The sequence below is a fragment of the Xiphophorus maculatus genome, chromosome 14 (genome assembly GCF_002775205.1).
Source record: "Xiphophorus maculatus strain JP 163 A chromosome 14, X_maculatus-5.0-male, whole genome shotgun sequence".
Classification (NCBI taxonomy): Eukaryota; Metazoa; Chordata; class Actinopteri; order Cyprinodontiformes; family Poeciliidae; genus Xiphophorus; species Xiphophorus maculatus.
The window spans coordinates 7798844-7812953 of record NC_036456.1 but is presented as its reverse complement, the minus strand read 5'-3'; the positions used below and the strand labels follow the sequence as shown (position 1 = coordinate 7812953).

Genomic DNA, 14110 nt, shown 5'->3' with positions numbered 1-14110 from the left:
AAAGACCTAGTCAAAGTCTAATCTTAAGCCAATTGATGATCTGTGACAAGATTTTGAGCTACTTTGCAAAGAAAATTGGGTGAAAACTTACAACTCTTTATGAGAAGATGGTAAAGGCATATCGTAAAAGACCTTCAGCTGGATTGGCATCAAACGATGGTGTTATAAAGCCAAATATCTTTCAGATATTTTTATTTCTAAATTTTTTTTGTTGCTGTTTAAGTTTGTTGATGTATCATGACAAAATACAAAATGGGGTTTCAACACTTTTGAAGAGTAAATACCAAGGAGTTAAAAGCAAAACTTGAGCATATTGCAGCTTTAACTTTATTTACGATCATATAAATACACGACCATCCATGAAAGTCGAAAACAGGAAAAGATCAGGGAGTTAAAACCACAAATCTGTAAGTTATCCATCTTTTTGCTTGACATGTCATATGTATCTTGATTCTAAACAGATTTTTTATGTCTTACTGTACATTTATGTATTTCTTAAGGAATAAAATCACATTAAAGGCCTATTATGATTCCAAGCCGTGCAATGGCCACTATTAAACACTTAGTTTCACATGTAGAAAACGGTTTATGCAATATAAACCCAAGGCCCCGTATTAGCATTCTTCTGGTGCTTTCGGTCATATCACATGGCACAAACACACTTGAGATTGTGTAACCCGACACTTTAAATGAAGACAATAAAATAATGTTGTATCGCAGCAGGAAGCTCCAGAGGGAAGGTTTCAAAGGCTTCTGCTGAATTCACTGAAAACATCACAGAGCATCAAGGTTCGTACACAGGAAATATCCGCATTTCTGTACCTTCTTCCAAATTTCATTGTCTAAGGATTAATCCATTCATCCATCCGTCAATCAATACATTTATCTTTCCATCCATCCGTCTGTCGATCAATCCATCTAATCCACCTGTCCGTCCATCCATCCATCCATCCGTCAACCACTCCATACAATCCATCCAATATTTTTCCAGATTCTAAATTGAAAGTTTGACCAGAAATATCTGCCATAAAATCATCCAAATTTCTTTTATTTTTAAAAACAAAGAAAGAACAGAGAACTCTGGATGTCTGAGTCGAGTGTTAGTTCTCCACACACTTTAACAGCTCCCATTTACTTTGAGCATCCATATGAGCCGAGTGAACTAGGCACATCCGCTGCGATTTCACTGGACGACGCCCTCTGAGGTCGACGATTCAGCGGATGAAGTGATGAGAGATCTGTGCAGCAAGAGGCAAGTGGTTTCAATTCTCTATATGACAGTGTGTGTTGTTGGCTGCTCCCGCCAGAGTAAAACGTTATTGCTCGCTGCAGAGCATGATGAAGGTATTAATCCTGCAAGGTGTTACAGAGTCATATAACACCAAACCAAAGCCAAAAACAGTTTTTTCTCGACTTTGACATTTCCTGTGACAGTTTAGCTCTACATCTTTTGCTCTGGGTCAAAGGTGTGCAAACACAAAGTATTGAAGCAGCATGCTACCTCCTCAGCAACTTGAAGGAAAGTGATTTTACGGTTAGCCCGAGCTGATATAAGCTGTTTTAACAAAGTTATCCGAGCGGTAAAGTAGAAAAGCCATGACGCTGAAAGTGTGTGAATCTAACATTTTGGGGTTTATGTCCACAGATTAAATGCTCTGCATTAGCTTAGCTTGGCACAGAATTGACCGAAAGGCTCCAGTTGTTTCAGCGGCGCTGTGCTCTACACATTTTTACCGCTTTCATGTCACATGCTCCTAAAGTTTCCACGTCCCTTAATCTGATTCATTATGTTCACAAAAACAGCGACTATAGAAGGTCCCCTTGTCCAGGACTCCCCCTGATGGATAATCAGCCGCTGTCTTAAGTAACAAGGGTACGACTGCTTGATCTAAATTCCAAAAAAAAAGAAGAAGTATGTGGAGATAACCAGTTCTCAGACAATCAGATCTTTGTGGAGTCAAAGAGGTGAAGTCTCTTTCCCATGAGAGCGGAGGCTCAATATTGTCTATTAAGAAAACAGGAAGCGTAGTGTTTGTCATCCTTTTTTGTGGTAGTCCTGGTTCACTGTTTTTCCATGTTCTTTACGCGCCAACCCAGATCCGACAGGTGCATCTTACTCGTCTTTAGAGTTCGGCCTTCGAGAGGTTGACTTGTGTGTTTCTTTGAAGCCGTCTCGCATCAGCCAACTGGTTTTTAATAAGGCCCAGAGATGCAGTGGTGGACAAAGGAGGACAAGCTCCGCATGTGCTTTGGGTATTTCTTCGAGTGAGAACGTCACGGTGAAACGAACTCGCAAGACAAATTAAAGAGAGAGGTCCTTTTTTTGTTGAATTTCCTGTCCACGAGTTAACACCATGACAGTAAAGCAGAAACAGGAAGGCGCCGTGAATCTCTCAAACTCTCTCCTTGAACATATCAACCAAGCAAGTCAGAGAAGAAAAACAAAACAGTGAGAGAAGCCTTCTCTCTCTTTGTCGATCAATTCTGCTGTCTCCGAATGTTTGTGTGGGTTTTTTGTCTTTCTTTGTGCTGGTCAGCATCCGGCCGGGACGTCTGACATGAAGTCAAACTCGTTCTGTCCCAGCCAGAGCTCCGGCAGCTCGTTGGCTCTGTCCAAACCCAGCTCAACCACCAGAGACATGAGAACTTCCTCGTCCACGGGGTCAAAGTCGATAATCCCGGCCGCTCCGGAGCCTTGGCCCGCCATGCCGATCCCCACTCCCATGTTCCCGCCGGTGCCGAGGCCTCCGGAGGGCCCCAGGAGAGGGCTGGCCGTGCTCAGCGGCGAGCCCCCGAAGGTCTTCTGAGCCCCGCCGGGTGCCGAGTGGCCGGCGGAGACCCCCGAGGCGAGGCTCTGGTAGTGAGAGTTGAGCTTCTGCAGCTGCATGCTGGCTATGAGGTGCGGACCCGTCTGCAGACAGAACGGCTGCGGCTTGGAGAGCGGCGCGGCTGACAGCGAGACCCCCGGCGACGAGGCGGAACCCGCCGAAGAGGAGAAGGGCACGACAGAGGGCTTGGAGGAAGAGTAGTGGAGGAGGGTGGTGAGAGGAGAAGAAGACGATGAGAGGTCCTTCATCGCAGCGTAGGTGTTGCCAGGGCACAGGATTGAGGTCATCACCAGGAGAACCCAGAACCTGCATGAGGACAAAGAGGAAGGATGGAGAAATGTCACCGAACAGAAGGACAAGGAAGAGATAGGCTGGACAGCTGAAAAGTCCCGCTGATATCAGATAGGCATCAGGCGAGATCATTTTCCTGCTTAGATTAGCAGATAATAAAGCTGAATGAGAAAACATCCTCTTTGTGTCCCATTAAAATGTCCCCGTTCCATTAGATGCTAACATCAAACTGAAAAGTCAACAACATTTGATGTTTTTCATGTTACTGGTCCATCTGCACCGGGGTCCATCAGCAGCTATCTGTTTTTAAATAAGGAGAAGCTGAGCAGCAACTAGGTATATGTCCTATTAGGAAACAAAAAGCCTCACACAAAGACAATAAGTCGAGGAACAAACTGTGGAAGGCCAGCACTTCTCTATAAATTACATTTCTAAATTATTAATGGTGAGCAAAACTTGTGATGTCAGCTCTATAATGCGACAAGTTTGAAGATCAACATTTCTGAAAATGGAAAAACCTTTTGGTGTCCCCGTTACTAGCACCTTGTACAATCCCCCTTCAGCCAACCAGACAGCACGTAGTCTTCCAAGTACTGTCCGGAACCAGAACCAAACATGGAGAAGCAGTATTCAGTTTCTATGCACAAAAATCTGGGACAAATGTCCAGAAAACTGCAAAAGTGTACTGAATTTCAAAGAATGTAAGGCACCACACACTCCAATGTTGGTTTCCAGGGCATTTGGATGTGAAACAAGCACCAGATGATTTTTTTATATACATGATTTTTGTTTATTGCTGAAAAATTCAATCTAAAGTCAAGTCAAATCAATCACTTTTTAAGATTATGAATACAATTTAAGGCCTTTAACATGACAGAGATGTACAAAGAAATGCAGGGGACAAACATTGTGAAGTTTAAGGTTTTGTAGCTCTGGGCAGCAGCGTTTTGTTTCTCACCTGGAACTGAGCTATATTCTAGCTTGCTTTTTTGCTAGCAAGTAGTGCCAGCTTGTTAGTCACAGAGATTAAATAGTCCTGCCACAACAAGATTTAAGACCTGTGATCAACTTTTTTAAGACTAACATAGATTTTCTTTAACGAATTTAAGACATTTTAAAGCCTAAATTTTAGCTAGACATATTTAAGACTTTTTAAGGACTTCCTGTTTTTATACCCCAAGAAACTGAATGACACAAGTTCCTAGAAACTCTGATGAGCTGAAAAATGATTATTATAAAATAAACGTGACAGGTGTTTATGCCATCATGGATTTTTTTTTTGTTTAAGTATTTCTTAATGACAGATTCTTCCCCGGATGAATAAATATTCTAAACTTAAAGGTTGGATGTTTCCAAAATGTCCAGGGTGAAATGCAGCTGCTGCAGTGGAACAGATGATTTCATTTTAAGACCTTTTTTTTTTTTTTTTAATAAACGAGGAGCCCCCATAGATATGCAAGATATCTCAATAAAAAAACAAAACAAAGTTTTATTGCAGGTTCCTGATGAAACTAAAAAAGCCCTGTTGACTGTGAACAGCAGGTTCACTCGTGTTCCTCTTTCCCTGTAGATCACAAGAGTCACATCTGTGTGGGGAAACGCGTAGCAAGGCGATGCTGGTGCCAGGATGGCCGCATGACTCTCTGAATTTGAGAATGACTTTGTGTGTGTGTGGGGGGGGTGAGCATGTGTGTCTGCTTTTCCTCCTGACCTACTGAACAGCAAATTAACCATGAAAAGGCCCGTGGGCACCGACGACTTGAAGTAGTGTTTATGAGGCTGAGTATGTAGGCTGCGTGAGTGTGTGCGCGCGTGTGGGTGTGTGTGGGTGTGTGTGTGTGAATGGGACTCCCAACACAACAGAGCCTTTGAGGATCTCAAGGAGAGCCGGGGTCACATGTGGGGGGGGGGGTACATATGGGCTCTGAGAACAGGCCATATGTCTGACTGTGTCTCAGAAAGTGTGTGTGTGTAAAACTCAAATATGTTATTGCAGTGTGCGGAGGTAAAAAGGCTGAGTAATGCAATGTGTATGAGCATGCAACAGAATCCTTGAGGCTCATATTATGGTCTCCGAGTTGGTTTATATTACACTTGGTTCAAAAAACATGTGTGCCTTAACATACATACACACACACACACACACACACGCACACACACACACACACACACACACGCAGCCTCTCCTCTGGCTCTTATTTAGAGAGAGCATAATTGCTACAGGCAGGCATGCAGCTGCACTCCAACGATAGCGCTAACACACAAACAAAGATCCCAAACAGCTGTCAAAGGCAGGTTTGTGCGTCTGTTCATTATTCATTGGCCGATTACTGTCAGGGGCCAGGCCGCGCATGAAGCCTCTGCCCAACAGCTTGACACCACATGAGCGCAGAAGATGCAAACATAAACAGCCCACCGATCCCTCAGTGATGCGTTTTTTTTATTTTATTTTTCCGTTTGTCAGATGTTAACGACAAGGGTTTAGGAGGATTCAAATATTCAACGAACTCCTAGGAAGTTCTGTAGGATGATTTTTTTTAAAAAAAGAAAAAAGATCATGTTGTATTTGTAATGAAAATGTTTTTCTTTCTAAAAGGATTTCCTGCAATAACTTTCGAAATCTTTGTTTAGTGGTATGTCTTATGCCGTCTGTCTTTTGCCTGTATCTCTGCAACAGAACAAGCACATTTTGAGGCCAGAAGAGAAAACTTAAAAACAACAGGGTGAAATTCCAGCCTTTAGTGCAGATCCAGCCCTTGTTTTGCCAGTAAAGTGATAAATGAATACTCTCACCACTTCTATTCTCATGCTTGTTCTCCATCCATCTACTCTTTTAGCAACGGAATAAAATTGAGGCAAAATGTTTTCAATTGTCTGTACTGTTCGACTCCGCCAGCAGATGTCACTGTCCCCTTCAGTCAGACACAAACTTAAAAATGAAGACTTATCTAACAACAACTTGAATAATGATTTCAACAAATAACAACCAAACTGTATTAAAGTATGTTGGTGTAGCAGTGGAAAGTTTGTATTTGCCATAGCTGAGTCTCTTACTGTATCTTTGTATGCTAGAGAAAATAACAAAAATAACAAAGTTGCATTTAAATACCTAAACAAACAACATATACATTTCAAATGGCCAGCGTAACTGGATTAATATTATTTTGAGAGTGAGACTGACTGTTTTTAGAGTAAATTTAGATTCGATGGTAATTTGAGCTTTGTAAACTGCCAACAGGGGGCAGCAGTGTGAAAAACAAACAAATAAACAAACAAACAAACAAACGCAAGGATACTCCTTACCTTGCAAGTGTAACAGCCTTGTGAAAAAGCAGTTACCTGTTCAGTGAGGATATGATAAAATACGTTTTATTTTTAATTTTTTAACAGAAAATAGAGCTATTCCGAAAACCCAGGGCTGGATGTCCCTCACAATCTGAACCAACCTGTACCCAAACGTTTCAGTGTGAACGGAGGACAAAGCGTGAGCAACAGATCAGCAGAGTGAGGAAGGATGCTGTGAACAACTGAAAGCGAGCCAGTGTGTTTTTTTGTTGTTGTTTTTTTTTCCTACTTACAGCTGACCCGACTTTATTGTGTTTCTCCTGCACATTCGCAGCACTGTGAAATCTTGGTTTCGCTTGGCAAATTATTTCATTAGCAGTCTGGACTGCTGTCTTGGCTGCGAGCGAGTCTGCATCTGTCTTAATTTTCTGCTGAGGTAATTAAGCCAGACTCTCCCAGCAGGCATAGAACTTCATATGGTGAACATTAACCAAAGGCCTACAACTCTAAATCACTCCTGAAAATATAAACACGAGGACCAGAATGAGCTGTAAATTGAAACGGCTATGATCAACAACTCCAAATTGTTTTGGACCTTGACAAACTTTAACTGCTTCACTTTAAGTTAGCTAAAAACATTATATGAATAGTGTCACAAATTTGACCTTTACATTCAAGAAAACCTCAAGAACATCTTGAGGTTTTCAGTGTAATGGTCTTGTGAAAAAGCAGTCACCTGTTCAGTGATGATGGGACAAAATTAGTTTTTGTTTCTTTGTTTTTAACCGAAAATAGACCCGAAAATCTGGATGTCCCTCACATTCTGAATCAACCTGCACCCAAGCATCTGTGTGTGTGAATGGAGGACATGGCATGAAGTTCAGTTCAATGGAGTGAACAGCTGTGAACAGCTCAACGTTCTGCAAATTCTCAATATTCCTGCTCAATGTTTGTACATTAACGGATTTTTCTGTGGAATAAACCCAAATCAAAAATATTTCAAATAAAATACAGCTGGAGAAGCTGAAAAACCTATCTGGACACGCTATTAGCAAGCGTTTGCAAAGCAGCCAATCCAGGAGCTCCATTTATTTTCCTTGCCACTGATTGGCTGTACCCCCAACCAAGAGCAGAGATAGGGAAAGCTAGATATTAAGACGGTTTCCACTCTGTGTTTTAATGCATATTACGATTGTTTGAACTTTTAAAATAGGCAGTTATAAGTATTTTCAGAAGAGATTTCACAAATTTTAGTTATTCATAGGCGACTGTAGTCCCTAACCTCCGCAAGTACCAGGGTCCACTGTACAACAGTCCATTTACAGAGGAGAATAATGTTTGCAAAAGAATCCAAAGGAAAGTCCTTGCTGCCCCATTCGTCACAATAATGTTAACTTTGTAAACTTTTCTCCATACTGTGTCTTTCTGAGTTTCCTCTTTAAAAGCAGCTCTACTGGCTTAAACAAATATGTTACGGAGCTCTCTAACTGCCATAACCCAACATTTTCAGTGTCTCGTACGTTTCGGAACTAGTCCCAACAGAACCAGAAGTCGCAGCTGTTTTGGCGGAGTGATACTCCATGTGTGCATTTCTGCGCAAATACAATGTCGTTGTTTGGCTAAGAAAACTAGCGACAAACAAAAAACAGCGTCCCCTTGTGAAAGTGTTGGAAGTTAAAATGTGCTAGTTTAGAGATGTATCCACCGGGTATGAACATATTTTGGTCAAAGTTGCTCTATTTCGTACAGGCTTCGCCCTTTAAGGCTGTCGCTATTTTATTCAGCGCAGCACTGAAAAAAGTTGTTTTCAGAAGTTAAAATGAGCAAAAACGTGTTAATTTCTGATCAGCTGTTAGCATTCCAGAATTTCTTCAGATTTCTACAAACTCTCTGCAAGGTATGACTCTTACCGCTCTGCAAGGTAAGAGAATTATCACCTCCACAACACATAAGTTAAAAAATCAGAACAAATTTTTTTTTTTTCTTAGGAAACATGACTTTGTTGAAATATCTTCAGTTAACAAAAGCTTTAAAAACTGTGAAACCAAGCTAATTTGCTAAAACAGCTAGTAGAAGCTAATTCTCATCTACAGCTGGAAATAGTCTAAATGAGATATGAATGTAATTCAAAAATAGTACATTAGGGAAAGGTTTTGGTTAGTTAGTACAGTTATGAGTCCAAAACATCAGCGATCAAATGGTACTAAAGGACTACATATCAGCATAACAGAGACTTTGTGCTGCAGCAAATATAAAGAGCGTTCTGGGAGTTTGGGAAATCGCAAAGTGTTGTTTGAGTGCAGACACTCAAACCCCCTACTACAACAACAACAGCAGCAGTTTCAGTTACACAGTTACAGACTGGCGAGCTAATTAAAATGTCAGTGTGTCTGTCCTGCTCACACACACAAACCAATGGCTGTAATTGGCTCCACATTGAGGATGGTTAATAAGAGGCAAATTAAAAACAGGAACAACAGTCTGATTTTCACGAGTAACATTTTACAGTCTCTGCCTGTTATACAGAGAGCAACCATTGACTTTTAACTTTAAATATATTCTCACGAATTCAAATGCTAAAACATAATGATAGTGTCCTAATACACTAAAAAAAAAAGCTCCTGAGATGTTCATTACATTTACTACAAGAAACAATAAATTAGGGTAGCAGTAAGACAAAACAGAATTGGTGAAATCGCAGTTTGCGGATATTAAAACTTTCCCTCGATTCATCACAAATATACACTGACCTGGTGTCATGATGTGGAAAAAAAAAATAAATCAGAGATGGACCAACCTGCTAGGAGTTTAAAAAGCCCAGTCCAAGAAGAGAGAGAGTGCCTGCTGTGGATGTGAAAGTGAATTACTGGAGACGCTGAGGTCTGTCAGGGAGAAGCGTGTTCACAGAGTGACTGCAGGAGGCTCTGTCAGGTCCTCAGAGAGCTGCTTGCTGAATAAAAAGCAGTTTGTGTGTCACTCCTCCTCACTGAAAAGCCCAGTGTGTGTGTGTGTTTGTGTGTGTGTGTGTGTGTGTGTGTGTGTGTCTGTGTTTGTGTGAGTCCAAACATTCACAAAGCCAGGAGTGGAGTTTCACTGGATCTGGACTGAAGTCTCATTAGCACAGACAAGAAGAAAACTAGTGTGGTGTGTGTCGCCTTGTTTCAGCCGCCCTTGGTGTCTTTGTTTCTAGATTTTATTTTAATGCTTTTATTTTATTATTTCATGATGCGCCATTAGCATATCATGCTCTACTTAATGTGGTAAAGTCAGAGAAACAACTTAGCCTACCGCTAATCAGCATTGGCATTCCTGGCAGGCTCCTGAGCGTGGTGATTAATCGTGATTAATCACAGTGCTAGAGTGATTAATCTGATTAAATTTTGTGATCAATTGACAGTACTTGTTTAAACACATAAGAAGGAGAGAAATGCATTGTTGTTGCCTTATTCTCCTGACATTAGTTAGCAGCGCAGCAATCGGTAAATCTAACTGCGCGGTTAGATTCTTGTTCTATTGTAGAGCTTCTTGTTGATTGTAGACAACATGCTACGATATGTAACATTGGGGGAAACCTCCACCACTTCTAAATCACTTGTGTGGCTGTGTTTGGGGCACTTGGAAGAGAAAAGAAACTGTGATAGAGTTGCGGTTTGTACAGACAAGACGCATGAGCGGAGACATTTGTTCTTTTATTCGAGGTTGAAAGAACAAGAACAAAGTTGTTCCTGGACAGGACATTTCATACAGTACTTCATAAGAACTCAAAGAACTCTTGGGAAGTCGACATGCGTCCCTTCAAACGCTAATGTAACGTTGAAACCCTCCCAAACCAAGTTTTCAAGAGCAGGATGATGTTATTTTGTTCTTGTGACGGAGAACATATTTCTCTGTTGTTGGCAAAGTATGTTAGAGCTTTGTGGACAAGAAATGAAAGGTTTGCACTGGAAGAGGATATCAGAGATTTATGCTGAAGTTCAGATTTGATTCAAAGCTTCCAGTTGGTGTCCCTCCTCTCCATAAAATGTTTAGATGAAACGTTGAACTCAGATTATTTAAAACACACTTGGAGATTTGTTAAACCTTCATTCTATTGCCAGCTGCGGTTCCAGCGCCCGTATATTTGTGCAATTTGACATTTGGAAAATACATTTTCAAAATAGAAACAAGCCAATTTCTGAAAAACATTTGTTTTTCGATAAAAATTTTCAGTGCTAGGAAGTGGGGTTTCTTTTTTTGGCTGTGTTAAAATTAGTTTGTTTTGCAAAACTGCAATGGAAACATCACGCGAGTCACGTGATCAACAACCGGATGTTTCCACTGGTGCAAACCACAAAGAAGACTACCACAGGAAGTAGTGGGAGGATAATGGCGAGGAATGTTTTTTTAATTGACAAACTAACAAACTCAAAAGAAAAGTGAGTTTCCTATTTCATGGAAATATCGAAATTGCAAAATTGTAGGTGGTTTTTTTTTCGACATTAACAAAATATTGACAAAATTTGCGCACATTCATAATGGGAACGCAGGAAATGAGTCTTGGAGTCTTTATCAAGTTCCAGAAACCTTTACTTGTGAAAACAAACAAACAAAAAAATCTTAATTTCCCTCAAAATTCTGTTCAAATGTAATCAATAAAGCAAATAGTCCGTATTTTATCTGCTGTTGAGATGGACGTATTCGTACATCCATTACAGTGTGTGATTAACAGAGAAAAGTTGACTCTTGACACTATGGAGCAATTTACCAGAAAAAAAACAACAAAAAAAACATTTGCCAAAAGGGCGTAACGGGGTATGTACGCTGTAATCAAAATGTCCTCCCCTGTGTAGCTGTGCTTGTCAGTGCTGGAAAATCAGATGTGAAACACCTGTGTGATCACATGGCAGCAATCATCTACAGGGATTATCTCATGTTTGCACTTCAGATTAAAGTAACCGTGGGCTCCACCACGGGGCCGAACACATCTCTCGCTGTGAAGTAACGGAACATTGCTGGGACTTTTAGGTGACATAAGGTCCAGCTGCAGTGTAGCCACAAGTGCTCACTCAAAGCAAATATGACTTCAAGTAATAAAAGTCTTAAGCCACAGAAGTTTTATGTCAGGGTTAATACTATTATTTTTATGTTCTCTCTCCCACGGGAAGTGAGCAGAAAACTGCAAGGAAGGCGTTTTTTATAGTGTGTAGGCAAAAAAAAAATATCCACAGACTGAGACTCCTAGTTTTCATTCTTTGGAAGAAACTGTTCGTTACTTAGTCACTCAACATCAAACCTGTTTTGAAATGTTCATTTGTGCTTCGGTTATTGGTATAATGAGGACAACAAAGGCTCGTTTCCTCATTCTGGGACCAATTTGACTCACAATCATCAGTTATTCAGTGAAAACCGACTAAGGATAGATAAATATACATTTTAAAAAGAGATAATGTGATATGATATCAGGCCTCTAACCTTTTAATGTTGACCAAAACCTGGAAGAAGTGCAAACCCAGCTCAATGTGTGGCAAAAATTTTAACTGGGGTATAAAAAAAAGTTAAAAACACATATTCAGGAGACGCATTCAGTCATATTTGTACAATTAATGTGAAGGAAACCAGAATAATTGATTCAAGGAAACATAAACAGTTTTCCAACATTTCAGTTTTAGTTGCTCCACATTTGGCTTTTTACATGAGAAGGGTTTTCCTTAAAAAAAAAACAAAAAAAACAAAATCAACATTCAGTCATTAAAAGCAGCATTTTTTAATGCAAAAATCCAAACTGACCACTTCTAAAAATTAAACGATCACTTACTGTACATCCCTGCATTGTCCCCATTCTAATCTGTCAAAAGTCAGACCAGGTCCGGATCCGGGTCTGGATCCGGTCTCCGGCGTTTGTAGGCGGCCGCTCTGCAGGGCAGATGTTGCTCATTCTGAGGCAAACACTCTCAGGAATCAGATGGACCATTTCAGACCCCTCAGTCTTTGTCCTTGTCACTCACACATGACACAGGGAGACCATGGTGGTCTGTGGGTTATTTGCATATGTATACGTCTTCGTTCGCTGTCACTGAAGACGCAGAGGAGAAACTGTTCAATCACTCATCAGGGAGAGGAAAGCGAACTCAAAAAAAGTACTAGTTCCACTGGCAGGTTATTTCACTTATTACAAGACATTTTCCCCATTTTACATAAAATAATGTGCCAGTGGAACTAGGACTTTTTTTTTTTAATCAATATTAGCAAATTATTGACTTAAAACAAGCTGCTGAAAAGTTAGTTTTGTCTTATTTCAACTGCATTAAGATATTTGCACTAAAAAGAAGACCAAAACGACTCGATAAGATTTTGTGCTCTTGCAGTGCAGACAGGAAGCCGCATCAGCCAACACAGTCGGTCATTCACTTTCATTGGCACCAAGGATTTAAAAAAGTGCCTTCATCAGGATCTTATGAACTCGGTCGGATGACACTTTAATCCAGGGGCGTCAAACTCATTTTCATTTTGGGTCATATCAAAAATCTGAATGTTCTTAAAGGGCAGGTTGAGCCAAAACGTGTTGGTAAAACCATTGTTAAATGATCAACAGATATCTGTTTCTTTCAGCATTCAATACGTGTTTCTTAAAATGAAACAGTGTTGAACATCTTTACACACTGATCGGTCCATCTAGGGTTTTGCGATTGTTTTTGGGGTTCAAAATCTAAACCTCAGATTTTGTGGGGCTAATTAAAAAATATTTGTAAGGATTATTTGCAATACTTGCGCTAATGTTAAATGTGACTTTTTATTAATCATTATATCCGTCACGGACTATAGCTTCAAGTAAGGCTGAGGAAGCAGTCACTTAGACCCAATGTTTTTGGCCAGTTTTGAGAAAGATTTGCAGTAAAAATCAGAGAAAATTTGGGGATCTGTTGATTTTGTGTGAATTTTGCATATTCAGGAAAAACTGGAGGGACTTATTGATGTAATTTGGAGTCTAGAGGGCCACATAAAAACTTATGGTGGGCTAGATTTGGCCCCCGGGCCTTGAGTTTGACACATGTTCTTTAGTCTTCGTTTCCACTTTGTTAAATGTAATTAAAAAAAAAAAAGACATTGCAGGTACGAACAAAAAACAGATATGAAATTCAGCTCAATTCAAATCAGTCCGAGTACGGGTAAAGGTCAACGAAAACAAATGATGGTAAACTAAAAACAAAATAGAGAAAAGAACAGGAAGAATTACACAACATTTACAATCCTGCAGTCCATATCTTCATCACCTCAAATTCTATTCATATTTCAGATAACGTATCAAACACTAACTTTTCAGAAGACGTGCTTGTTCAACCGTCTGAATATTTATTTGCTTGTCACTAGAAGGAAGAAGCAGAAGTTCGAACTCGAGATCAAATCTGTAGGAAATCTGATTCTCTTCATGTTTTCAAATCACTCAGATCTTCTTTCTTTTTTTTTCTTTTGAGAGGAAAAAAAACAAAACGGTATTGTATAAACATCCCTCCCCCAGTTTGCACTTTAAAAAAAAAAAAAAAGAACAAGTCCATTCCCCATTCACCCATTCATGTCAACAGCCTGCGGAGGGAAGACGCCATTAGGCGCCAACGGCGTGCCTCTGTGCGGTCAAGTGCCGTGCGCTCGGCCTCTCTTCCGTTAAGCAGATAAAAGGTGGCATCTGTCTTTATTGTGCGAGTAAATCCCCTCCGCCATTGACCGCCGAC

The 14110-nt window shown here is 40.4% G+C and overlaps 1 protein-coding gene across 1 annotated transcript; it reads right to left on the bottom strand.

Annotated features, from left to right (window-relative positions):
• Window positions 1–304: 304 nt before the first annotated feature.
• On the bottom strand, window positions 305–9345 carry cited1 (Cbp/p300 interacting transactivator with Glu/Asp rich carboxy-terminal domain 1). The gene is made up of 2 exons (XM_005806411.2): window positions 9202–9345; window positions 305–3134 (listed from the first exon to the last, which is right to left on the bottom strand). Exon 2 carries the CDS (start codon window positions 3113–3115, stop codon window positions 2534–2536), a length of 582 nt encoding a protein of 193 aa, XP_005806468.1. The 5' UTR covers window positions 3116–3134; window positions 9202–9345; the 3' UTR covers window positions 305–2533.
• Between the last annotated feature and the right edge of the window lie 4765 nt (window positions 9346–14110).

Coding starts and splice junctions, on each gene's coding strand:
- cited1 (XM_005806411.2), bottom strand. CDS start 3,115: ATGACCTCAATCCTGTGCCCTGGCAACACCTACGCTGCGATGAAGGAC.